This window comes from Hippopotamus amphibius, chromosome 6, assembly GCF_030028045.1.
Source record: "Hippopotamus amphibius kiboko isolate mHipAmp2 chromosome 6, mHipAmp2.hap2, whole genome shotgun sequence".
NCBI classification, from domain to species: Eukaryota; Metazoa; Chordata; class Mammalia; order Artiodactyla; family Hippopotamidae; genus Hippopotamus; species Hippopotamus amphibius.
The window spans coordinates 47,295,298-47,322,395 of NC_080191.1; the positions used below are offsets into that span (position 1 = coordinate 47,295,298).

General features: G+C 37.7%; 1 protein-coding gene and 1 pseudogene across 8 annotated transcripts in view; both read left to right on the top strand.

Annotated features, from left to right (window-relative positions):
- The window catches only part of ADGRG6 (adhesion G protein-coupled receptor G6), a 139,616-nt gene that overhangs the window by 100,110 nt on the left and 12,408 nt on the right, over positions 1-27,098 (top strand). For 6 of the 8 annotated variants that reach the window (XM_057739725.1, XM_057739717.1, XM_057739719.1 and 3 more), the window contains 7 exons: positions 685-804; positions 2,391-2,436; positions 3,942-4,048; positions 10,688-10,815; positions 11,534-11,802; positions 13,296-13,392; positions 15,544-15,827. In XM_057739725.1, coding sequence (XP_057595708.1) covers positions 685-804; positions 2,391-2,436; positions 3,942-4,048; positions 10,688-10,815; positions 11,534-11,802; positions 13,296-13,392; positions 15,544-15,827 — 1,051 coding nt within the window. The remainder of the gene's footprint in view (positions 1-684; positions 805-2,390; positions 2,437-3,941; positions 4,049-10,687; positions 10,816-11,533; positions 11,803-13,295; positions 13,393-15,543; positions 15,828-27,098) is intronic. The other 2 variants (XM_057739722.1, XM_057739723.1) reach the window with 2 other exon arrangements.
- On the top strand, positions 9,424-10,120 carry LOC130855758 (rRNA-processing protein FCF1 homolog; annotated as a pseudogene).

A 27,098-nucleotide genomic window follows, 5' to 3' on the forward strand; every position in this document is an offset into this window, starting at 1 on the left:
GAGAAATTCAGGAGGTTCAACAAGAAACACAAAGGGAAGGAGAAAGTGGTGAAGATCTTGCTGGTCAAACAGTCTATTGGTCCCAGTCATTTTGTAGCACAGATTCACTCATTTGATTTCCTGACAGCCTTATCTTTGAAGTGGAAGCTACAGATGCCGGCAGATGTACAGTCAGAGGTGGTAGAAGTTCTGGTGGGGCTTTAATCCAGTAGAATTACATTTTAGGTTTACATTACTAAACAGACTGCTGTCATGGACATGAAAGATGAATTGATCTGTATTTTTCACACCACATTTCCTTGGTACTTCTCTAAAGGAAAACAACTTCATTTATTTTTTAGGGTAGGGAAATGATCTAATTGTTTCATAGCTTTCTATGAGTGTATATTATTTGTGGGTTTGCATTGTTTCAGATGTTAACTGGCTGGCATTGGTCACAGCAATGAAGAAAGAAGTTTTATGAACATCGCCTTACAGCATTGGCTCATAATGTTCCCTCAATGTATTTATTATAATAAGGGAAATAGCAGAGCTCTTTCAGGAAAGCTAGCAATTTGATCTTATAAACAGGATGTTCCATAACTGAAGATCTTAAGTGTAAAAAGTGCTGACAGATTGCTTACTTTGGAGCACTGAAATAAAAGTGTGTGCTTCTAATACACAATCTTTTTTTCTCTGTTGAAGGATGTAGAAACCAAGAAGGGCACCTTAGTGAGTTATGTAATGGCATGCAGTATTGGAAACATTACTATCCAGGGTCTGAAGGATCCTGTTCAAATTAAAATCAAACATACAAGAACTCAGGTAAGGAAAAGCTACAAATAGCCATGGAACAGAGGCAGCCTATTTCATATAATTGCGGGGCCTCTTTTTGACTATATGATTAGACGTAACTGGTCCTTTTTTTGGAGGGGGCAGTTTGGAGGGGAGACCAGCTAGTCAGGTAGTGCTGTACTGGCACGGTACATGCTGGCAGTGGGCAGGGGTGGGGTGGGGGGAGCTGGTCTTACCTAGGATTCAGTCATCTGCAGGAGAATAATAAAAGTGAAGGAAAGAGCCACTCCTTTTAAGAAATGAAGCATAATTACTTAGATGGAGATGCATTGCACAGCTGTGTCACTAAAGGTTTTGGTTGCCTTTTTAAAGGCAAAGTTACTGAAACTGGAAAAGCTTCGAAGGGAAATGGGAGGACCAGGACATTTTTTGAGAGTTTAGCAGTTGTCTAAAATCTTGGCAATTGTTGCTCTTTTTTATTTTTTCGCTTCCTTGCCCTTGCTGTCATCTGTTTATTTGATAAAATTATGTGGGGGTTCTTTATTGTCTTAAATGGCTCAACCACAGTTTCCCCCTGATTTATAGTGGGTCCCAGTCATGATTCGACCATTAGGCAGGCAGGAAGGCAGGCGGGAAGTGAGCTGGCTGATAAGCACTGAGGCTTGGAACTGAAGTCCTCTTAAGAATTAGCCCTGCTTTGTCACGGAACCTCTGAGACTTCCCTGTTCTACCCTTTGGCCTTCTTTGTTTCAGCTCCTTCATCCATAAAGAATTTTTGTGTTGTGATAAAATACGCATAACATAAAATTTACAGTTTTAACGATTTTTAAGTGTACGGTTCTGTGGAATGAAGTACATTCACGTTGTTCTGCAACCATCCACCTCCAGAACTTCGTAATCTTCCCCAACTGAAACTATGTCCCCATGAAACAACAGCTCCCATCCCTCCTCCCGCCGCCCCTGGAAACCGCCATTCTACTCTGTCGCTGTGAATTTGACTACTCTGGTATCTCATATAAGTGGAATCATACAGTATTTGTTCTTTTGTGACTGGTTTATTTCACTTGGTATTTTTAAGTTCCATCCATATGTCCATGTGTCAGAATTTGCCTCCTTTTTAAGCCTGGATAATATTCCTCTGCACACACACACATTTTGTTTATCCATTCATTCAGTGGTGGGTACTTTGGCTGCTTCCACCTTTTGGCTATGGTGAATAATGCTGCTGTGAGCATGGTTGTACAAGTATCTGTTTGAGTCCCTACTTCCAGTTCTTTGGGGCACATCCCTAGACATGGAGGAGATTTTTGAAGAGGAAGTAAAATTTTAAAGAGCTTTGCTAAATGCTGAGAATTGCATTTTATGATGAGACATAATTAGTAACCTGAAGATAAATGGGTAACCTGATTCCTCTGGGGTTGTAGTTAATTTCCATTTAAAGTCTGTGAGAGCACACCCCTAAACTGCCTGCTAGTCTTAGGTCACGTTGCCGTGACTAATTATGATCTATTTCTTTGTGAAAACTTTAGCATTTTTTACTCTTTCCCCGTATTCAAATTGCATGATTTTTCATTTATTTTCAATACAACTTCGTGTTTGTTCTTATGTTAATATAGGCAGTGCCTGATCCCATCTGTGCCTTCTGGGATCTGAACAAAAACGGTAAGTTTTAAGATATTGGCTGTCTTAATAACAACTGAATTTTCAACATTGCTAGACACCCCCATTTTCTTTAATTCCATCCCAAATCAGAGTGAGTTACAATGTAAGTGTGATGGCAACTGGGCTGCAAAATTTAGTTTAGGTAGCTTGGGAAGCAAATTCTCATTTCTGTAGCTTTTTACTCAGTGCAAGAAGCGATAGGCAGACGACTCTTTTTTTAAAGAAACCGCCTCTAATTTCAGTTATTTATAAACCACAGCATATATTTTTATTGCTACTTTTAGATGAATGTCAATATACGTTTGATCACATTCTTCTAGGATACTTCGGAGGAGATTACTTGATGTGCACAAGGCATGCAGTGTCAAGTCCAGCTTCCAGACCACAGATTACGGGGGGAGATCATATTAGAGGACTGTAACTCTAGGAACGTTTATAACAGATACATGTTACTTGAAAGAAATGAACTGCCTCCAAAATGACATTTGACAGTCAGGAGAGAAAGGCAGAAATAAGGGGTAGTCACTAGGTGTGAAGTCTGTGAAGGGAAGGGGAAGCGACGAAATTGCCCACCTCTGCCCGCTAAGGGTCACCTTCCCCTGGGGTTCCCCAGTGGGCTATGGTGGCCCAATCAAACCAGCACCAGTGCAGGCTGCTCCTCGGAGATGTGGCCTGAAGGCATGCCAAAGCTCTTTTTTTGATACTGCTTATCTTATCTGGAAGGTTTTTGTTGTTGTTTGGTTTTTAGCTGCAGATTTGAGAAGATTTACTAGCTACATAAGTAAAAATGATATCACCTTGTAGTCTTAAAATACTCTTCAAATATATGATTCGTTCATATTCCATAGCATACCGTAAAAGTCAGATAAGATGTGTTAAAGGCATTTACAGTAAGTTGTCTCTTTGCATGACTGCCGTGTACATAATAGCGTGTTCTAAGGAAGCTGACCTTTGTTCTCATGTCTTCACAGAGACATGGATTGACCCAAGGGGTTAAAAAATCATTTTGCTCTCTAGAAACTTCATTAGTATGTAGCATATTTGAAAAGAGATGTTCTTTTTACAGAAGTTGACTTTAAAATATATTAAATAAATAATATATCAGTTTGTGTATTAATATATCTATATTAAATATGTGTTTATATTAAATATATTTATATTAAATGTATGTCAATATACTTATATTAAGTAAAGATATGTTAAAATATTTAAATATATTAAAATTTTTTAACTGAATTTTTTACAGACCCCCTGAGGCACTTCAGTAGAACACAGTTGAAAACCGCCACCTAATCTCTTAATTGCTCACCTAGCCCTAACATTCTATGGTTCCAGGAATCAAAATTATCCTAAGTATTGGCAGCTTTCAAAATAGTATCCATTTTACAGATAAACTGCAAAGCAGAAGAGACTGAGGCATATTTCCCCAAGGGAAAGCTCATTTATTTTAGAGAAGGAACTGACCTGCTGTTATTTTCACACTGTTTGTTGACTTCCTCCTACAGAAAGTTCTGGATTTTGGAACATTTCAGGATGTACCAGACACGGAGATTCAGACAAAAATGAGACGGTGTGCCTGTGCAACCACCTCACCCACTTTGGGGTTCTGATGGTAGGGGAAGAACATCTAAACTCATTTTGAAATGATATAATTTTGGAAGGCATGTTTCTTTTTGTGAGTCAGCCTTTTTAGATTATGTGTTTGGGGAATTTTTTTCCTGATAATTTTCATCTGCCTCCTGAATCTTGATTCTTGATGAAGAATCTGATTGGCAGAGATCATGTATTTAAAATGTGCAAGATAAGTATAGAAAAGAATCCTACTTTTTTTTTTCCTTTGGCATTAACAGTGATGATAAATAATCCCAGAAACAAGAAAATCACCATGAAATCCTGGAATAAAGAGAGAAACAGAGTTAGGGAGACAGAGGGAGGGAGAGAGAGAAAAGTTACAAAAAGGAAGGAGATGTTGGGTTTTACTAACATGGAAGAGCGCTGTGAAAAGTTTCATCAAAAATTGTCTTTCAAATAATGTGTTATCACATGTATGTTTGAATGTTACTTTGTACCATACTGTGCTTGGAGATCTGATTGTGACCCCAGATGACTGCAATCCCTCTCTAGAGATCGCAGCCTTTTAGGACAGACTAGTGACCAGGATAGCGTGGAGGCGTCAGGCCTGCAGTAGAGATGATGGATGTGACGTTTCTCTTACTACTAGGCCTTCATATCATTCTTTCCTTCCTTTCTTCCTGCCTTCTTTCCCCTGGCCCTAATTTTATCTCATTAGCCAGCCTGTCCAACAATTTTAAGCAGAAATTAGATAGCATTGATAAGTTTTTTCAGCCCACCAAATTTGCAAGAGCCACCTTACAACCAGCACCTTGTGTGACTTCATCCACAGTCTTACACCTTTACCTTATGATCTGTTATGCTTGTGTTTCTGCAGACACTTTTCTGGTGCGAAGTACACCCTCCAGATCTTAACAGAGCCATTGTTTCCGTAGAGTGTCCGTAAACAGATCAAACCACATTTGTTTTTAGTTGCATATGGAGTAATGTGTGCTGAGGCAATAAAGCTTTTTGAATTCGAATCACAGACATCAGGTTATGTTTATCTGGTCCCTTAAATCTTACACCCACTTCCCGTGGGACTGGTAGGAAGCACCGAGGAACTGTGGGATGCCATGATTAGCTCGTGGATCTCCTTGGCTTAAGTAAATGGCCATTGTCATAGAGCAGCCCTGCACATTGTCATTTCCCTGGCAATCCAGTACTTAAAGCTCTGAGGGATAAAACCAAGTCATTTAAGAAGAGGACAGTCATGCAAATACTGCGTGATTCTCCTTATATAAGGCATCTAAAATAGCCAAAGGTATAGAAGTAGAGAGTAGAATGATGGTTACCAGGGGATGTGGGGAGGGATATACAGGGAGTTGTTCAATGAGTATAAAGTTACAGTTATACAAGAGGAGTAAGTTCCAAAGATCTGCAATGTAAAATAGTTAATAATATGGTATTGTGGACTTAAAAATGTGTTAGGAAGATAGACTTCATATTAAGCATTCTTACCACAGAAACAATAGCAAATGAAAAAGTAGCACAGGAAACTTGTGGAGGCAATGGATATATTATTATCTGGATTGTGGTGATGATAACACAAGTATATACATAAGTCCAAATCTTATACATTTATTATGTGCAGTTTTTTCTTTACCAATTATATATCAATAAAGCTGGGGAAGAAAAGAGAAAAAAAAAAGAGGACAGTCATAGAAAATAACTTTTTAACTTTCCCAAAATATAAATGTTTTCAATTACTGCCAGACCATGAAAATGAACAGTTAAACTATAGCATGTTTTCCCTAAGTAATTTTTTAAAAACCCTGTTTTCTTCCATATTCTCTTCTTTTTTAAAAGTGACAGCATCATTCTTTCATAAAACGCTTATTTTGCATCATTAATCATTTAGGTATATAAGCTCTAGCTTAATTCATTGAATTGTTTTAACTGTATGTGTGTTTCAGCATGATTGTGTGTGTTGTAAATCTAATATTAGATAAATAGGTAACAGTAATACAATCACTATTCAGGGATGATTTATAATAACCAAAGTTCGGCTTCCTGTTACTTTGAATGGTTCGTTTTTTCAAATATTGTTTAAAGTTTGTTATGAATTTGTAATTATATATTACTTTTTCTGTTGTCATTTGATTAAATAATGAGTTTTGCATGTGTGCATTTTTCAGTGCTATTTTTCCATTTTCCACTGTGGCTGCTTTTATAGGATTATAAACTTCTGGAAGAAAAACTTTTCAAAATTTATCTTTTCTGGTGATGTGCCCATATCCTTTCAGCTTTTCCAGACCACCATGACGTTGTTAAGAGTCTTTCTTACTTGGTGTACCCCCCAAAAAATAAAAAAAAAATTAAAAAAAAAAAAGTCTTTCTTGATGTACAAACTCTTTATTCACTTGTATAAGATATTCCCAGAGTCTACCTTGCCCCATGACACATTCACCATATGAGAAATTTAAAAACTTACCCCAGATTCATAATTATATCTTCTAATCTACAAATGTATGAAAAATTTCATGTCTTCTGCTACATTTATTTGTAGTAAAATTGATTTTCATTTTTTTAAGAACTTTTATTGAGAGATAATTGACATACAATAAACCGCATACATTTAAAGTGTACAATTTGATATTTTTTTTTTGTTAGTGATGTATATATGGCAATCCCAATCTCCCAGTTCATCCCACCCCACCCCCCTCCCCCCCTTGGTGTCCACATGTTTGTTCTCTACATCTGTGTCTATTTTTGCCTTGCAAACCAGTTGATCTGTACCATTTTTCTGTATTCCGCATATGTGTTAATATATTTGTTTTTCTCTTTCTGACTTACTTTATTCTGTATGACAGTCTCTAGGTCCATCCATATCTCTACAAATGTCCCAATTTCATTCCTTTTTACGGCCGAGTAATATTCCATTGTATATATGTACCACATCTTCTTTATCCATTCATCTGTTGATGGACATTTAGGTTGCATCCGTGACTTGGTTATTGTAAATAGTGCTGCAATGACCATTGGGGTACATGTGTCTTTTTGAATTATGGTTTTCTCTGGGTATATGCCCAGTAGTGGGATTGCTGGGTCGTGGTAATTCTGTTTTTAGTTTTTCAAGGAACCTCCATACTGTTTTCCATGGTGGCTGTATCAATTTACTTTCCCACCAACAGTGCAAGAGGGTTCCCTTTTCTCCACACCCTTTCCAGCATTTACTGTTTGTAGATTTTCTAATGATGCCCATTCTAACCAGTGTGAGGTGATACCTCATTGTAGTTTTGATTTGCATTTCTCTAATAATTAGTGATGTTGAGCAGCTTTTCATGTGCCTCTTGGCCATCCGTACGTCGTCTTTGGAGAAATGCCTATTTAGGTCTTCTGCCCATTTTTTGATTGGGTTGTTTGTTTTTTTGATATTGAGTTGCATGAACTGTTTATATATTTTGGAAATTAATCCTTTGTCTGTTATTCATTTGCAAATATTTTCTCCCATTCTGAGGGTTGAGTTTTTGTCTTATTTATAGTTTACTTTGCTGTGCAAAATGATTTTCATATTTTTAACATTAGTACTTTTTCATGTCGACGAGTTCAGATGAACAAATATTTTTATATCTTCATTCTCTAAAAGTACAAAACAGCTTAAGAATTATGTGTAAATATGTAACCGTGAACAGCATTATTTTATTCAATTTACATTTTAAGTTGTGGCTTTAATTGTGACTTGCAAGTCTACTGCATCGCCTAAATGGGAGCCATAGATTTTTCAAGAGGTAATGACAAGTCCTTTGGAGGTTCCCAAGATGTTTCTCTGGCCTCATAAAATCCTGGAGTAACCAAAACGTTGGATGGGGTAAGCTACCAGTGAGTCAAGTGGCACCAACTCAAACGCCATCCCATGTGCCGTGGGAGTCCCACGTCCTCCCAGTGTTTGAGAGATTCCTGAGAGAGGAGGGACGGTCCTCTCTGACCCTGAGTCCCTGCGTCCGCTGAATTTGATCACTTTGTATGTTTCTTTGTGTCATAGAGGAACTGTGACACCTCCTCACTGCATCAGCCAAACCTGGAACTAAGTCCCATCTCATGATTTCACACACATATACGCTCATTACAAATACCACTTACTGGAGGTCTTTGTGTCAGTAGCAGATTTTATTGACATTTTGGTGAAAATTAAAGAAAATTAACCTTATAGAATGAAAAACTTATAACAGACTTTTTTTCATAACTGAAGACCTAAAAGTTTAAACCAGGTACTCCTTTTGGAATATATCCCTTTTTCAAGAAGACTCCGTTTTCAAACATCTGCATAATGGAGATACCTTTTTCCTCCAACCAAGGCTTGAGTGGTTGGTCTTAAGTCAAGATTTATCCCTAACCCAATTCTCCATTTAAGGAAGAAAAGAAAGATTTTCCTACCAGGTCAGGACTTTGCAAGTCTGCCTCCCTCTGCACAGTGAAATTAAAATTAAGCCTTCGTATTCACATGCTAGAAAATGTTTACTTCTTTTCACTCACAACAACCCCTAGCACTTTTAAGTGGCACCCTTTCAGGTCTATAGGTATCAAAAAACTATGACCCCCCCCCCCCCAAACTCTTAGTGACTTCTCATCTAGGAAAAAAAAAACAAAGACCACCCACCCGATATCTACCAAGCTCTGAAATGACCACAGTGAGAGCCTCAGCACTATTCTCTGAACTCAGCAGCCACGCACCAGCACCAGCCTCTGGCTGTCTCGGCTGAGCCCCTCCCTACCAAGCAAAGAACCCGGAGCCCACCTGAAGGCTTGGTCATGTGGGCCACGGTGGCCTCCATTTATACTTGTGTCCCCAGCCTTGCAAATGATAGGAAGGGTTTGGTCATTTATTATGCAAGACAACGACCTCCTCTCCAGTTTTTTTTTTTTTTTTTCCCCCAGTTTTTGTTAGGAAACCTGGTGGTTTTGCTCTTCCAGTTATACTGGTATGCAAAGAGCTTGAGTAATAGGGTAATGATAAAAAACCATGTCTATCAGTAATGCTACATTTTTGTTTCATGGAGTGAGCCACAAGAGGGCAATAAATGGAAATTTCAGTACAGGCATACCTCAGAGATATTTTTGTGGGTTCAGTTCCAGACCACTGCAATAAAGCAAATATCAAGATAAAATGAGTCACACGAATATTTGGGTTTCCCAGTGCATATAAAAGTTATGTTTATACTATACTATAGTTTGTTCATGTGCAATAGCATTATCTCTAAAAAAACAGTGTAGATACCTTAATTAAAAATTGTCTTGCCATATATACATTACTAATAAGAAAAAAAAATCAAATTGCACACTTTAAATATATGCAGTTTATTGTTTGTCAATGATAGATATCTCAATAAAAGTTCTTAAAAAATTGTTATTGCTCTAAAAGATGCTAACCATCATCTGAGCTTCAGTGAATCATAGCAGTAACATCAGAGATCACTGGTCACCATAACAAATATAATAATAATGAAGGATGGTGATTCCAGAAGAAACAAAGAGTGCGGTGTGAACATGGGGAAGCAAAAGAAAACACGGGAGTATGCGACCATGAAGCAAATGCTTATTCTCAGAGATCAGAGACTTAAAGAAAAAGATAGATTAAAACCGAAAAAGAAAGAAAAGAAAGATCCCAGTGCACTCAAGGAAAGAGAAGTCCCCCAACACTCTTCCTGCTTATTCTTCCAATATAACACACAGCTGGGCCCACCTTACCACATCCTGGTCGATACCAGCTTCATCAACTTTTCCATTAAAGCCAAACCGGACTTAGCACAGTCAATGATGGACTGTCTCTATGCCAAGTGTATCTCTTGTGTAACTGATTGGATAATGGCGGAAACTGAGAAATTGGGGCAGAAGTATCGAGAGGCTCTAAGGATTGCCAAGGATCCAAGATTTGAATGATTACCATGCACGCACAAAGGAACCTATGTAGATGACTGCTTAGTACAAAGTGTTACATTGTGGCCACAGTTGACCTTGACCTTAAACAAAGGAAGAAACCGGAAGATCCCTGGAGTTCCCATCATGTACATTTCTAACCCACAGGTACAACATTGAGGGGATGCCAGATGATTATGGAGCCCCTCGATTCTAATTCTTAAAAGACAAAGTTCCTCTGCCTTCCTTCGACAGACTTTCTGTTTTGCCAGTTCATTAAATGTGCTGTAGCATGAATTATTATTGCACTCACCTGTTTGCTCTGTAATGAGCTGAGTATGGTTAAATATACTCACTTTTTAATGTTGCTTCGAAAGTTATATTTTGTGTCATTTTAAAACTTGTTGCATCGTTTTATAAGTCAAATAATTGCTCACATAAAAAAATAATAATAATGAAAAATAATAATAATAATAGTCTGAAACAACACTGTGAGAATTAACCAAAGTGTGACACAGAGACCCAAAATGAGCAAATGCTGTTGGAAAAATAACTTGACTCAGAGTTGCCACAAACCTTCAATTTGTAAAACATGCAATATCTGCAGAGTGCTTTGAAGGGAAGCACAGTAAAACGAGGTACGCTTGTCTTGATTTACACTGTTGTTTTTAGCCTCTGAGATTGAGCTGAGATTCTAAGTTCTATCAGTGAACTTTCTAATAAAACAAAACCCCGTTCTCATGAAAAGAGAGATTCTTACAGCTGCTTCTCATGTTTTCGGTAGGACCTTCAAGGAACTGCCTCACAGTTGGATGCAAAAAACACGAAAATTCTCACCTTCGTTACCTATATTGGGTGTGGAATATCTGCTATTTCTTCAGCAGCTACCCTCCTGACATATGCTGCTTTTGAGTAAGTATTTTTTTTTCTCTTTGCCAAATCCAGAGCTAACTGACCCAAAATACGAGTAAGAGTTGCCTCAGCTTTTAAAAACACATATACACTTTGTGAATCATGTAGAGTGGTTCAGTTTTAATATTCAGATTTCTCCTAAGATATATCATGCAACATGAATTTCCCACCTTCAGAATCTTAATTTTAGTTACTATATTTCTATTGATAAAATGTATTTAAGCCTGTTAGAGATGATTTGCATTTAAGTAAATAACAATTGTATGAAATGCTTTTTACATGGTGAAAGATGAAAACATTTGCTTCACAAATCTTATAAAATTGGTTTTGAAACAGGAATTTTTTTTTTTAAAAAAAGGATCCTGACCTTATTAAAAATCAAGAAGCTTCAACAAATTTTAGGGAAATTGCTTTTTAACAAAAATATCATTTTTTATAAACCTAGAATTTTTTCTGGATTAAAGAAGATCAATTTGTTGTAACCAATTAGAAATTTTGGAAACAGTTTTGAAATAAAATTAGTATTTAAAAAAAAATCTTTATAATTTGTCAAATACTCCCATATCTTTAGTCCTTCTCCTAGTGGAACCATGTCATAAAGATGGTACTACCTAGGCTATTGCAGAGCTGTATATGATACGAATTTACTGCCTGTGCTTAAAAGATTTATTTACAATATCATTCTCATATATCTCTCTTTTGTCTTTTTTTTTTTAAGGAAATTACGAAGGGATTATCCCTCCAAAATTTTGATGAACCTGAGTACAGCCCTGCTGTTCCTGAATCTCGTCTTCCTCCTGGACAGCTGGATCACCTCATTCCACGTGGATGGACTTTGCACGGCCGTTGCCGCCCTGCTGCATTTCTTCCTTCTGGCTACCTTTACCTGGATGGGGCTGGAAGCGATTCACATGTACATTGCTCTGGTTAAAGTATTTAACACTTACATTCGCCGATACATACTGAAATTCTGCATCATTGGCTGGGGTAGGCCTCTTAAATTTTGTTTTCTTTTTTTCTGCTATGGAAATCTCGAGGTTCTCATAGGAAAATCTTATTCTGAAAGAATAACCCTGCTAAAAGATTCAAAATTGTGAAAGATGTGGATTTGATATACGTAACCTAAGGAAGGGGCTTCCTCAGAATGGTGTTTTTAAAAACTGTTCAACAGTCCTTGCTATAGTCAGGAGTAAAGGGAAAAAATCCTAGCTCCTGAGTCACTACCAACTTATTTCCTGTGTCCAGAGCCAGCCCACCCAAGTCTGAAGAAGCAGCTGGCAGACAGTGGTGCATTTCCATTATATTTCAAAATAGAAAGGCCAGCTCAGACTCCTAACTATACTTGCCCCTAGACACATGCCCATGCCTTGGAATCCTGAGCAAGAAGGTTATGTTTGTGTGTGCAACCAGAATACGGACAGAATTCTTGCTTTGAACTTCTTACCATGATTCTTTAGCCAGACATAGATGGCTGTGTTAACCTGTTTGCAGTCTTCTAATGGGGCTCCTTCTTTATCTGGGTTTTGTATTGGGCCAGGCATTTTCAAGCTTTCTCACAAATCTCTTTTTCAGATGGCAGTGTAGAAATGAGACGTTTCCAAGGGGTTCAGTACCACTTAAGGAGGCAATGAAAGCACCTTTCAGGGAATTCAGGTGGTATAGCGTTTCCCCACTGAAAATTACGTGTAAATACAATATTGATTCTCTTGCGAGAAAAGAGAAGACTATAAAGACTTTGTGCCCCCAGTGTTTTCCCCCCCAACTTTTTTTAAATTAATTAATTAATTTAATTTAATTTATTGGCTATGTTGGGTCTTCGTTGCTGTGCACGCGTTTTCTCTAGTTGTGGCGAGTGGGGGCTACTCTTGGTTGCGGTGCACAGGCTTCTCATAGCGGTGGCTTCTCTTGTTGCCGAACATGGGCTCTAGGCTCGCAGGCTTCAGTAGTTGTGGCGCACAGGCTTAGTTGCTCCGTGGCATGTGGGGTCTTCCTGGGCCAGGGATCAAACCCGTGTCCACTGCATTGGCAGGCAGATTCTTAACTACTGTGCCACCAGGGAAGTCCTCCCCCCAACTTTTTCTAAAGACTCTTCTTTCTATAGAAAGGGGCAAAATGAAGCTGCAGTTACCTCTTAGCTGAATTCTGGCAGCCTAACAAGTGTCATTAATGAAACTACATTTTCTGGGGCAGCATTCAGTATAAATGAGGTCCTGGTATTCTAGTGGGTACCAGTAAGCAAACAGAATATTTAAATATCCATCATTTAAGAGTAGGTTTAGATTGTTTCTAATTAAAGTTGGATGTTTCATACCACAAAAGGAATTTTATTATTGTTTTTGACCAAGTTGCCAGTTCTAAGAAATTCGATTCTATGATCTGGAGTGTTTTCTTTCTTTCTTTCTCCCCTCGCCATTGTCAGTCTTATAAAGCAGTTTCAGATGTTTCAGAAAGTTGTTTCTGTCATGGTCTTGTTATAACAGGTCTGCCTGCCTTAGTTGTGTCCATTGTTCTAGCGAGCAGAAATCAAAATGCAGTCTATGGAAAAGCGAGATATGGAGGAGAACAAGGTGATGAATTGTAAGTAATAAAAGCTTGTTGGGAATTTATTTGTGATGAGTATATATCCTTTGTTTCCTGAAGTTCAGTGTGAATTTTCATGCCAACAATAAGCTTCTTATTTTGGAAGCTTGAAGTGTATTTGCATGTCTTTGCCAACATCTCTGCTACACCACAGATCAGTTCAGTCAGATGCCCTGAACTGTGTGAGCTGCTTTTCTATATTAACGTTATGCTCTCTCATCTGGGGGAGTTCAGAAGAAGTGTAAGATACTATCTTCTAGACCCAGAAGACCCACTCTATTTGAGGAGATTCAGTAAATTACACACATCTTCAAGAGAGTTAAATAGCAGTATCGGACAATGAAGGATTCAATGCCACTATGAGTATTGTGTGGAAATGGAGAAAATGGATCTTGAATAATTTGGAAAATTCCCTTCAGACTGTGAGATCATTGAAGCTGAGATTTTTAAACTGTTCAGTTTTGGCAGTTAGTTCTCTTGTATATTATGTAGCACATAATAGGTACTCAATACTATTATTGGTTCGTTGAATGAATTACTGAATGAATAAAGAGCTTACTCCTGACTGTGATGTCACATTTCTGTGCACGCTTCATGGATGGATAACACTTTTATATATAGTCGGTATCCAATCCTGTTCCATTCCTCCTGGCCTTCCCTTTTATATTTCCAAAGTAGCACTCAAAAGCCCCCACAAGAACCAGTGGGAAATAAAGGATCCAGGTCAAGAATTTCAGATTCTAGGGGAACTTCCATATGGAAAGAAAGATTAGCTCCAGGGACAAGCAGTGTCATTTGGGGGACCTTTAAAATAAGATATATTAAAAGTGGAAGTCAACGCATATGCTCTAAATCAGAGTATTTTAAAAGAATGTGAGTCAGCGCTTACAGGACTTTAAAGTATGATTTAGTAAATTATTGTGCCATCAACTCTCATTAACTGAGCATTTACTACATGCCAGGAATCATGTTAGGTTATAGGACTCAAAGATGTTCAAGGCAGCTTTTGACCTTTGTGAAGGTCATGTTCCACCATGCAAGACACAACCTAAAATGATGGCCATTTACATTAGAATGTTAAGATTAATTTAAATGTCTTAAATAATTCACCTAATTTTTTTTTGGTACCTAAGAACTTTCATAGTATCGGTTAGGCACTGGGGCATCTGCAAATTGCAGTATTTTAATTCTATTCTTAGTTCCCTTTAAAATTACTTTTATCATTTTTCTGATCTGTATCATTCTGAATATCGTGTATCCTTCCTCATCTTATAAGGATGTTATGATTGATGTAAGCTTTTTAATTGTGCATGAGAAGTGTCAGTATAAGAATATCAGTTCTACAGTAAGGTCTCGCCTCAATTAGATTGATTACATTAATAGGAATTATTTTGTCTGCAGTAACAGAATCCACAGTTATGTGTGTCTTAAATAAGTAGGAATTTACTCTTCTCACGTGATAAGAAACTTGGAAGAAGGCAAAAACTGGCATTACTTTTGTGGCTGAAAATGTTAGGGCCAACAGTTCTGCAGCTCTCTTGGCCTTTCTTTCCTGGATATAAGATGATAACTACAGCTATGGAGCTTGCATTCGTGTTTGAAGCAGAAAGAAGGAATAAGGGCTTTGTCAGTTGAGTCTGTCAAGAATAATTTTCTCAAAAATCCCTTAGTGGACTCTGCTTCAATATCATTTTGTAGAACAATGTCCACATGGCCACTGTTTAAATACAACAGAAATTGAGAAAGTTTCCCATCCTCTGGAGTGCAGACACATAAGAGAAAGGGAGTAGACATGGTTCGGTGTGAGCCAAACAAGAGCGTCTTCATGCCAAGTTGGAGTTCAAGAGGCCACCTTGTTTTCTTAATTGTTGACTTAAATAACTAGGTATTAAGATGATGGCTATCCAAAACAAAGCAAAAAAACCCCCAAAACCAAAACCAAACCAAACCAAACCAAACCAAACAAAACAAAACCTATGTAAACATTGAGGAAGAAACTGAAGCCCAAGAAAATGAAGTGACTTTCTAAAGGCATTTGAGGAAGGCCCAGCTATGAAATCTGCAGGAGCCCAAACTAAGCTAGGAGAAGTCTTAGGCAAACAGGGCATGATGGTAAATCTCTTTCTTTCTTGTCTCTTCTCCTTTCAGCTGTTGGATTAAAGATTCTGTCGTATTTTATGTGACCTGTGCCGGGTATTTTGGACTCATGTTTTTCCTGAATGTCGCCATGTTCATTGTGGTGATGGTGCAGATCTGTGGGAGGAACGGCAAGAGGACCAGCCGGACGCTGCGCGAGGAGGTTCTAAGGAACCTGCGCAGTGTGGTCAGCCTGACGTTTCTACTGGGCATGACGTGGGGGTTTGCTTTCTTTGCCTGGGGACCTTTGCATGTCCCTTTCATGTACCTCTTCTCCATCTTCAATTCTTTACAAGGTAAGATAAATGGTACCGCACCATTTCCTCTTTCTAGTCTGACCATATTTGCAGATAGCTTTGCTGTTGGACAGACGCCATGCTAAGTCTCTAAGTCACTGTTCCAACCGCTGAGCACAGTTCCAGGCACAGGGTGGGTACTCATGAGAAAGGCCTTGAATGGAGAGAGGAGGTAGAATGTCAGTTTGTTTTCAGTGATGTATATACCAAGCACCTAGAACTATGCCTGGAAGGTAGTAGGTGCTCAGTAAATATATCTTGTTGCATGAGCAAATATGGGTAGGGAGATGCCCAACAGGAAGTGTAAAGGGAGGCACAGATAACTTTTGCTTTCTTTACAGTTTTGCTAAGTGTTGGTGCTCTCCATGAAACCATGTGGGTGTAGCATTCTTGGCCAGAAGAATCTTTAGACTCTGTGCAGGGACAAAGCAATTCACTTTGATTACTTGGCATCTTGGATTTCAAAATAAATACCAACAATCTAGTTGAGAAATGCTTATTTTTTCATGAGCTATGGCAGTCAGTTCAACAATCTAACAAATGGCTTGCTCTGTTTAGAAATACAAGGCTTCCTTCAGGGAGCTTACTGTCATGCTTCTGATTCCATAACACTTACCCTAGTGTACCCTAGGATGAATTCAACTTTAAAAAAAATTTTTTTAGTGACGTATAATTGATTTACAATGTTGCACCAACCTTTGCTGTACAGCAAAGTGACTCAGTTATACATATAGTATATACATTCTTTTTTTATATCCTTTTCCATCATGGTTTATCCCAGGAGATTGGATATATTTCCCTGTGCTATACAGTAGGACCTTGTTGTTTATCCATTCTAAATGTGATAGTTTGCACCTACAAACCATAAACTCCCAATCCATCCCTCTCCCTCTCCCCCTCCTCCTTGGCAACCAGAAGCCTGATCTCTATGTCTGTGAATCTGTTTCTGTTTCATAGATAAAGTTCATTTGTGCTGTATTTTAGATTCCACATATAAGTAATATCATATGGTATTGGTCTTTCTCTTTCTGAATTACCTCACTTAGTATGATAATCTCTAGTTGCATTCATGTTGCTGCAAATGGCATCATTTGGTTCTTTTTTATGGCTGAGTAGTATTTCATTGTATATATGTACCACATTTTCTTTATCTATTACTCTGTCAATGGACATTTAGGTTGTTTCCATGTTTTATCTATTTTGAATAGTGCTGCTATGAACATAGGGGTGCATGTATCTTTTTGATTTATAGTTTTGTCTGGATATATGCCCAGGAATGGGATTGCTGGATGTTATGGTAATTCTACTTTTAGTTTTTTGAGGAACCTCCATACTGTTTTCCATAGTGGCTGCACCAACTTACATTCCCACCAACAGTGTAGGAGGGTTCTCTCTTAAGATGAATTTAACTTTCAAGCTTAAGTGAATATAAAGCAGTATTTTTTTTTAAATTCAGTAGCATTCTATAAGACATTAGATATACCCTAATGTCCATAAGACATTAGATAAAATTCCCTAATGGTTGGAAGCACCATGAAGCCCACACTGCAGTAGGAATGAGGTGACAAAGTTTAGAATCTTTTTGAGCAGGGCAGTACGCCTGTCTTACCTGAAGCTACTGGTCACACACTTGAAGGTGTGTGAGAAAGGAAGAGCTAACTAAAGCTGAACAAATCTGAGTTGGGATGGAAAGTGTGGAAGTCAGGTTTGTACTTCTCATCAGGTGAGATACCTAGGCAGGTGCTCCCAACAGGTATATTCTAAGAAAAGTCTGTGTTTACCTGCAGGAGAGTGTTTACTGCTTTGTATCATACATCTCTGCTTTGCATATCCTCTGAGGTTTTCCCACTAGCTCATGAGCTCCTGTAGAAAAACCTGTCACTTAGAAGGTGTTCAATAATTATTTGTTAAATCAATAACTGGATTGGTGGATGAAGAAGGGAGGGGCTTTGGGGATGGCCTAAATTCAATCTGAGACACCTTCAACATAAATGTGCGTTAATTAGTTGAGCAAATTTTATTTAGATTCATTCTCCCATAACAGAGGAGCTGTGTGGGCTCATTATCTGTAGTAAATAAAATAACAAGCCTTAAGTGCACCTCCAGAAGTTGGAAACTGAATAGGTAGCATATGAATATATTTGCACTGGGATCCAGTTTTGTAAAGTGAGTTTTCCTCTATTTCGTCTCTTCTATAATATACAACATAAAAGTGCCTAGACAAATATTGACAAAAAATGTCCATTAATATTAGAAAATTCCATGGTTTTACATTTCAGGATTGTACATGAAAGGCACATTAATCTGCCAGCCCAAACTTGTTTTTGCTTTTAGAATTTCCTGGCAGTTTCAGTAACCTTCAACAGTTACAGTTGTCTGTTCAGCTCTGTTTCCATTAATGAGAATCGGGATGTTTTATTTTTCTCAGCATAGGTCTCCTCTCAGGAGGGAAAAATGTTGTAAACCATCATCAAGTCAATGTTCTTCATAAATCACTGACTTTTAAGGCTGATTTTAAAAGATATAAATTCAGAACAGATTTCTGCACATCCAGTGATATTAAAAACACTTCCTAAAAAGGAAATTTAAATTAAAAGGCAGTGATACAGAGTGCATGAGTCTAACAATTCCTTACTGGCAAGGCTTGTACAAAAGCTTCAAAGGACACTATGGAAAGTCATTTAATGGTTTTTATTTGTGTCATTTTCACAACCTTCCATGAGAGACTTGGTTGTTATTAAAAATATATGCTTTGTTAAAAAGAAGCATGTGGAATTTAGACAGTTTAAAGAAGCAATTTGGTGAATGCATCATGAACTCAGGTTGAACTTAGGTGAACTATATTGTGTTGACTTCTTTCTGGTATTCCTTATTCCAGCAAGACTTGACCTGATCCTTTTGTCTCATAGAGCTTATATTGTAATAGGAAAGACTGAGGTTAATCAGATATGTCACCGTGTAAAATATACATAGTGGTGTTGAGAGCATATGACAGAAGACATGTCTAAGCTGAAATCCGAAGGCTCAGTAGGAGTTAACTGTATGAAAGGTGGGAGTAGGAGTGAGGGAAAACTATTTCAGGTAGAGGGCACTTCACGTGCAAAGAATTTGCTGTAGTTGGTGATTATAGCATATACTCAAGGCATTCAAAGGAAGATCGCAGGAGGGTGACAGAGCAGTGGGTGTGACACAAAAAGGGAGGCAAAGGCTAGACAAGAAGGCCCTGTATTTTGATCTTCTAAGTGCATTTGGAAGTCCTTGAAAGGTTTTAGGCCCGTGGAATGATATGATCAGATGAAGCTGGATGTAATGTGGAGAATGGATTAAAGCAGCCCAGTAGCATCTGTAGATGAGAAGCTATTGCAGTGGTCCAGGTAAGGTAAGATGGTACAGTGTTTTAAATTATGGTGGGAAGAGGGGAATTAGAGATACATGAGCAGAGTCAAGAGAAATTTAGGAAGTGTGCAACTGCAAAGCATTTATCATTGGTTTGGTCATTAAACTCATTTTTATGCAGTGATTAGGATAAGAAATCTTCATGTAAATGCAATATTTTAGTGAATTGAAGTCTGTCATTATAAGAATTAGCAATGACCAAAGATTTATAATGTAATGCAATATTCTGAAACCTACAACTATGCCAAAGTAAATTTTAATTTTCTCAGATTTAACTTATACTTGAACATCTTAAAATCAGCAAGGTCACAAGTCACCCTGTAGTGTTACAGAGGTTGGGACCTAGGGGGACAAGATATGTTTGAGCAGTGATGTCCGGGCACGTGTATCAGAGGAGTTACTTTTGCTAGCAGATTTCTTTTCACTTCTGTGTATGTCTTTAATTAATTAATTTATTTATTTTATTGGCTGTGTTGGGTCTTTTTTTTTTTGCTGTGTGCGGGCTTTCTTTTTAGTTGCGGTGAGTGGAGGGTACTCTTCGTTGTGGTGTGCAGGCTCCTCATTGCTGTGGCTTCTCTTGTTGCAGAGCATGGGCTCTAGGCGCGTGGGCTTCAGTAGTTGCAGCACATGGGCTCAATAGTTGTGGTTCACGGGCACTAAAGCGCAGGCTCAATAGTTGTGGCGCACGGGCTTAGTTGCTCCACGGCATGTGGGATCTTCCTGGAGCAGGGATCGAACCCGTGTCCCCTGCATTGGCAGGAAGATTCTCAACCACTGCGCCACCTAGGAAGCCGATCACTTCTGTGTATGTCTTTAAAAATTTGTTCAAAGATGTTAAAAATCCATTTTGTCTTTCAGGATTCTTAGAAATACATATATGTATGTATGTGTGTGTGTACAAAGACATATATTCAATACATGTATAATTATGTCAGTACTCATATATTTATATAGCTTATATATTGAAGTTTTATATATGTATTTTTATTTTAGATGTTTTATTTCTGTTTATCTTCAATATATATTTTTATTTTTATATGAATTTTTATTTTTAGGTACACATAATCATACAATTTAATCGCAAAAAATCGTGTTAAATGGATATCATAAAATAATTATAATCTGGGTGGCTCTAGCTAAAATTTTACCCACTTGAATAAGCAAATGAAGTCATTTGAATCAGGTTGAAACCAAGTTTATTATTTTCTAGTGCTTTGTTCTTTTTTTCTTACCTACTTCATTTGATTGTTATATATTAATCATTTCATTGAATTTTTTATTCTGAGATGAAAAGATAAATATGCTTTCTCTTAACACAACACAATTATGTTTCTAACTCCTTTTGCTGTCTTTGCTGCTTTCCTAGGGTGAAAGAGGCAAACCATTTTATTAGAAATTTAAATCTCTTCTGAAGAGTACAACTTGAGAAAATTATGTGGTATACAAATTGCTATTCAAAGGAGAACAGATGTTTGACAAAAATACATCATAATTCACATGCCTGAGAACATTAGCCTGTACTTCAAGAAATATAATGTAATTCATCCTAAAGAAGTAAAAGGCAATTCTCTGGTTGCTGAGAAGATCTTGGCCAGAGTCCTCTTGGGCATCTATTTCCCTTGGCAATATTGATGTTCTTGTAGGATTGATTTATTGCTCTGAGATGCAGCCTGTGCACATTGCTGCTTATTATACAGATGATGAACAGTATCTTGGACTGTATATTTTTTCATTAATACTGTACAGAAGTATTCGACACTATCACTTAGATTAGGCTTCTCTGATATAATTGGGAAGTTTAAGTCTCCTGACAAGTTCATCAGGATCTAAAGTCTAGCCCCATACAGAGAGCTTAAACTTCAACTTTCCTCTTCCATCCATGTGAAACAACATTGATTAATAGTCTCAAGTGTAATCAGCCTATCTTCTATACTTATATATGACAGCATAGTACCATGCAGCATATGGTTCTGCAAATAGAAGCTGCAATGACGAACACAGAAGGATGTCATCAGTCTGCTCAGAGATCATGTTTGCCATTAATTTGTTTGGTAACATTAAGATACCCAGAGCAACAGAAATAACTTACATTTGCATAGTGCATTGTGGTTTACAAAGCACTTTCACATAACATCTGTGATCTGATATAATTCTTGTAGCAGATATAATTCTTGTAGCAGATCTGTAAAGAAAAAGGGTATGCTCTCCATTTTATAGATGAAGAAACAGGCTTAGAAGAGTTTCCCAAGATCAGTTTGAATCTGAGAGTGTAATATTTATAACATAGCATATATGAAAATAGAAAAGCACATTATTGGGTGACAAAGCATGTGCAAAAGAATAAAACAAATTATTGCCCTTTCAATTGTTTATTTCAAAGTTTCTAGGAAGTGAATATCTATGTCCATTTAAAAAAACTGAGTAAACGTACATTTAATGAATAAATGGGAATTTACTGTTACCCTTATTCAGCAAACATCATTTATAGAAATATATTTATCATTATTATTTTAACTCTGTTGGTAAACTAAGAAAATTAAGTAACATTATGGGTTAGGAGCCTCCGGACAGTTAAGCTGGGCCATAATCACACGCACAGCGCCCATGGCGAATTGGCGCCAAGGTAAAGACATGAACCACCTTCAAGCCCGTTAACATCTGAAGCGGCATCGTGTTGGCCGAGACATTACACACTGCAAGGAAATAAGTTACTCATCTTTTGGCAGAGCATTTTGTGCCACAGAGAAATAATTTTCTAAAGGGCACCTTGTCGAATGAAAGGAGGATTCAAGAGGTTCCCAAAGAGAGTCATAAACTCTGGAGATCCCCAGCCCAGCAGCCAGCTGGCTACGTCTGTGTGACAACAGAACAGATGAGCTGTTGGAAGATTTGGACGCAGGCTTGCTGGGAAGCTCAGAAGTTATCTAGATTATTTTTGTCAAAGATCAGTTATTGAGAGCATGTATCATTTTTTTTTCGCCCAAATGCCTGGTTTGATTAATTCGTGATTGATTCTATCCCACGCTCTTGAAGTTATCTATATCTTCCCTTCCCTGTGTTTCTGGATCTTTTTTATCCAGGTTAAGAAAAATCAACCTAGGTCGTTTGTCAGAATGTATTAATGACGAGCCCAGTGAAGGTAGCAGTGGCCCTTAGTTGGTAAAGAACTCATTAGGAAATGAGGACCTAAGGTGTTTGTTTTGTTTTCTTTCACCGGACTTCTTGAAAGTGAGTTTTTAGACCAGGAAAAGAATGACAATATATGCTTCCCTGAATTTTACTGTATGGCATGCATTTTCAAATCCAAGGGAAACTGTTCTGGGCAATTTTTTAAAAACTTTTGATAATCAGGCTAGAGATCTGAGAACATCCTTTTGGCTACTTATTTTACATTTGCTCCAAAAAGCCACATATTTTTGTGAAAATCAACCAAAGAGAATGAATTCTACATGGGAGCCAAATTCCTAGCCAAAATATTGAGGCTAAGGATATCTTTTTTTCCCTAAATAAATAGTTAAGGAGCTCTTATAAAGACCAAAATTAAACACAAGCCCGTATGATCTATAGTGGATATAAAGCCAATACTTTAGAGGAAAGCTTTTTTTTTTTTTTTTTTTAAACCAGCTACTTGATGAGATTTCTCAGAATGTTTCTCACTGCACATTTAGAGGTTTAGAGCACCCTCTTGGGTGTCCCTCCTCCTTGTTTTTTGAGCCAGCGTTGACTCCTGGTTGCTTCTCCAGGAGGGCTTAGTGAGGTGGAATTCATTACGTTTTCCTTCCTACCAGGACCCAGAGGCAGGCCCTCTTTCCCACATACTTGTAACACCCTTCCTCCATCACAATGGGAAAGACCATTTATTTTAAATGAGAAAATGACAAGATTTAGTGAGACTTAAGATATCCTGAATTCAAGTATTGGTCTAAATTATTTAAAAGTGAGCAGAAACCTCTGGTTAGTGAAAGATGGAGGTAAAAAGAAGGCAGGGGATGAGCAGGTAGAGAACTGGTTAGGAATGTGTTCATTTAAAGAAAGTTTAACTTTTTTTTCTTGTTCTAGCATAAAATCTGGGTTTATATGGGTAAGATAAAGAATCAAGGCAGTTACCCAGCTGAAGAAACTATTGCTGAGGAACTGACTTCAATTCATCAGAGTGGTGGTTTTCTGGGCTAAAAATCACCCCAAAAGGGCCATCATGAAACTAGCACAAGCCTATCAAGATGAAGCAGTGACTTTATCTTTGATTTCTATCTTTTCAGTCATTTTAGCAGCTGACTTTTATGGGCAATGTTCCCTACTCCCTGGTCAGTTAAATAAAGCTGTAAGGCACTGTGAGGAGTAAAAGCCAATTATCCTGGTCCCTGGTCACAGCTTAAAGCCCTTTCCAGAAAACTAGAAGAGCATATTTTTCCAGGTGGTATGAAGAGCCTCTTTGAGGTGTATGGGTTGATATAAAGATTCTCAAAGGGAAAACGTCTGATAGAAAGAGAGCAGAGATGGGAATGAGAATCAAACAGATTCCCTTGGATGCCAATGTAAAACTCTATAAAGTTTTGTGATTTTAAGTTCTGCTTCTGGCACCGAGATCTGTAAGTAGATGGGGAAAAAAAAAAAAAAACCCTCAAGACTGAAGAGGGACTAGCCCTCTGTTTTCTCACTTTGGCTTCCAAGTGCCCTTGGCTCTCCTGCTGCATTTTCTACTCCTCCTTCCTGCAGGGTTCAGAATTTCTTTCCATACTGCATGTGTACTCTTCCAGATGTGGATACCTTCCACATTTCCCACAGCTGAACTCTTTAAAAGGGATGTTTTGTCCTAAAATAATCTTGGAATAATATTTATTGCCAGACTGATTTAAATTCATGTGAAAAAGGCTAGTTACTACAAATAGTAAAATAACCTATTATGAGAATCCCATTCTGATTTGAAATGGAAACATATCTCATGGCTAAAGAATTTGCATAATACCTTGGAATTTTAAAATATATTTATTCCAAAGAATTCTAATTTCTCATGCCTATTATCTGCTTTTGTCCCATAGTATCACAATTCATAGTGAGAGACGGAGCATGTAAATGACTTCAATCACATAATTTTAGAGGAGATGTATCAGATTTTGAATCTAATTTATATATGTATCTCTTAAATTTATTGGATACCTGTATATTGGATGCCTACTGCTTAAAAGTAGGCAGTGTCATCTAATGCTATGTAATTATGATATAGGGTAGCACTGCACCATCCAAAAAATTGTTTTATTGAGTCAGTTTTTCTTAGCTTTAACCTCCTTCTATGTGACTGTGGTCAGCATCAGAGCCTCAAAATAATTGACATCTTAATATTCCAGCAAGGCCAGTGTCTCTTCCAGTGTCCTCAAAAATGCTCTGAAGTTATTCCTCCAATATATATATGACATTAATAAAAACTGCTGAGTGTTAAGGGAAACAATGTCTAGCAAATTTCACCTTCTGCCCTCAACTAAAAGAAAATCATTTGCTCAGTGTGGGGCCTGAGAGTGAGTAATGCCAGGGTTAATGCCTGAGAACCAGAGTCCTTAATTAGAGTTTATAATCTTTTCCAGCTCTCATATGTGATTTTGTTAAACAATTGTTTATGAAACACATGGTTGGCTATATTTTCAGCTGTAGGACAAAAATACCTCCAACAACAAATTCTGCCCCCGTTCGCAAAAATAGTCAACCCAAGGCAAAGGCCTTCCTCTCCAACTGCAGCCTCCTTCGTCTATAACCTGTGATGACCTTACCTCAAGCTTCCGGGTCTTCTACTCTTTTTATTCTGAAACTGCCACTACCTCTTAAAGACTTGAAAGGTTCTCAAAGGGAAACCAATACACATTTTGTATACTCTTTGGTTATTCACACTACCTGTGTACAAAACATGTGCGCTTTATTAAAGGGATTTTCTGTGTTAGCAGGCAGGTTAGGGACTTGGGCGTTGTCAGTGTAGGAAGACTTTTGAAAGGCAGTCAGATTTAGTCAGAGGGTGAAGATGAGATCCAAACCCAGTGTCTATTCTGTATTCCCTGGGAAGGTAGATCTACCTGCAGGTCCTGATTCTGAGGGGTTTTGAGTATGGAGGAAAATCTTTCTTCCACCCTGAGACTTGTCATGTCCGAGCTCAAGGCCAGGCCAGGCTGCAAGCAGATTTCCTGCCTCCAGCTCTTCCTCCCCACCGCAGCTTCCCTCTTTGTTCACAGCACAGGGATCTTTAGGAGGGGTGTGTGTGTGTGTGTGTGTGTGTGTGTGTGTGTTTTCTGAATGATTGAAATTTGATTCATATTTATTAGAGCTTTCTTCTAAAATTAGAACTCTCTTATCCTATCTGATATCATCTTAGACAAATTACTAGGTCACAAGGATTTATTTTCCTCACTAATTATTTTATTACTAACAAGGTATTAGTAATAAGTAACATAATAAAATAATAGTGTTTTACTTACATAAATATGTATAATATGATATAGTAACAATAATAAATAAAATGGTACTATTACTGATTACTAATATTGCTTAGGTCATGGAATACCTTATTTATACTTAGAGATAAATGTGTTTGAATTTCCCAAGAATGTTTTAATAGTCTAGTTGTCTATTCAAAACCAGTGACCAAAATTTAGTCAGTATTTTCATGAGTCAACATATGTAATCATTTTCAACCAGTAAGTTCATTAGGAATTTATAGAGCACCTCCTAAGTAAGTGTCAGGCACTCCCTGATGACCAAACAAGCCAAACGCAGAGGAAGAGAATCAGTCACGGTCATTTCACTGTAGTCAGGGCCCAGCCTGTAGAAATCCAGCACGCTCCTTTTTCTAAGAGTTTATAATAATGTAACTTATTCTGGGATAAAATTAGGGGCCACTTTCAGTTAAGATACTGAAAAATAAGACATACAAGCATAACCTTAGATCTGTTTTGCAAATGTAGCTATACACATAAGAGTACTTTCAATACTTTCCCCCACTTTTCCAGTTATGCATGCTGCAGTGTAATTCACTTTTCTTGATGAATACTCCATACTCAAAAAGAACAGATAAGTCTTAATGTCCCTTAAAGGTACTGTGATCATTTTCACTTTATGCTGTTCCGTGCTAGACCCTTTGCCTCATGAAGGTGATGATCATCTACCTTGTTCCCCTTCGAACTCCCAGCTCCTAAAATAAAGTGCCTCCTGCTTAGCAGTGCTTAGTAGTCACTGAATGGGTTATCCTCTTGGAAACGTTCCTCACCTCCCTGCCCGAAGGTATTTTTGGGCTCAGTTTAAGCCCTTGCACCCTCGAAAAGACCCTCCCTTATGTAGATATTCTGCTTAATATGGTATATTATTAAGGCAATACCTCGGCAATTAATTTGCATACCTTTCAGAAACTTTTGCCTTAAATATGTTTTCATTGTATTCCTGTCACTCCTTAATTTCTGTTCTGGTCATTCCTATTTTGTAAGCCCCCACCCCCAAACACATTTAAGATATTCAAATGTACATGTAAGTATTCAACTAACTCATGTAGACTAGATGAGCGATTAATCATGGTTGCTATTCATTCATCCAACAAACATTTATGGAGTTCCTGCTTAGTTCCTGGCATCATTCTGGGAATGGCTAATACAGCATTACATAGACAAACATTCCTGTGCTTTTGGAGCTTATTATTTACCAGCAAGAGACAATCAAACAAAGACATAAATGAAAAAATGAGGAATACAAGAATATCAGGTAATGATTCGTGCCATACTGAAAATAGGTGTGTGCAATGGTGTGAGCAGAGGCCAAAATATAAAAAATACAAATAAACAGTTGATGACTCCTCAACTTCTCTTTGAGGAGTTAACAGTTGGTCTGATACCTGAATGACAGATA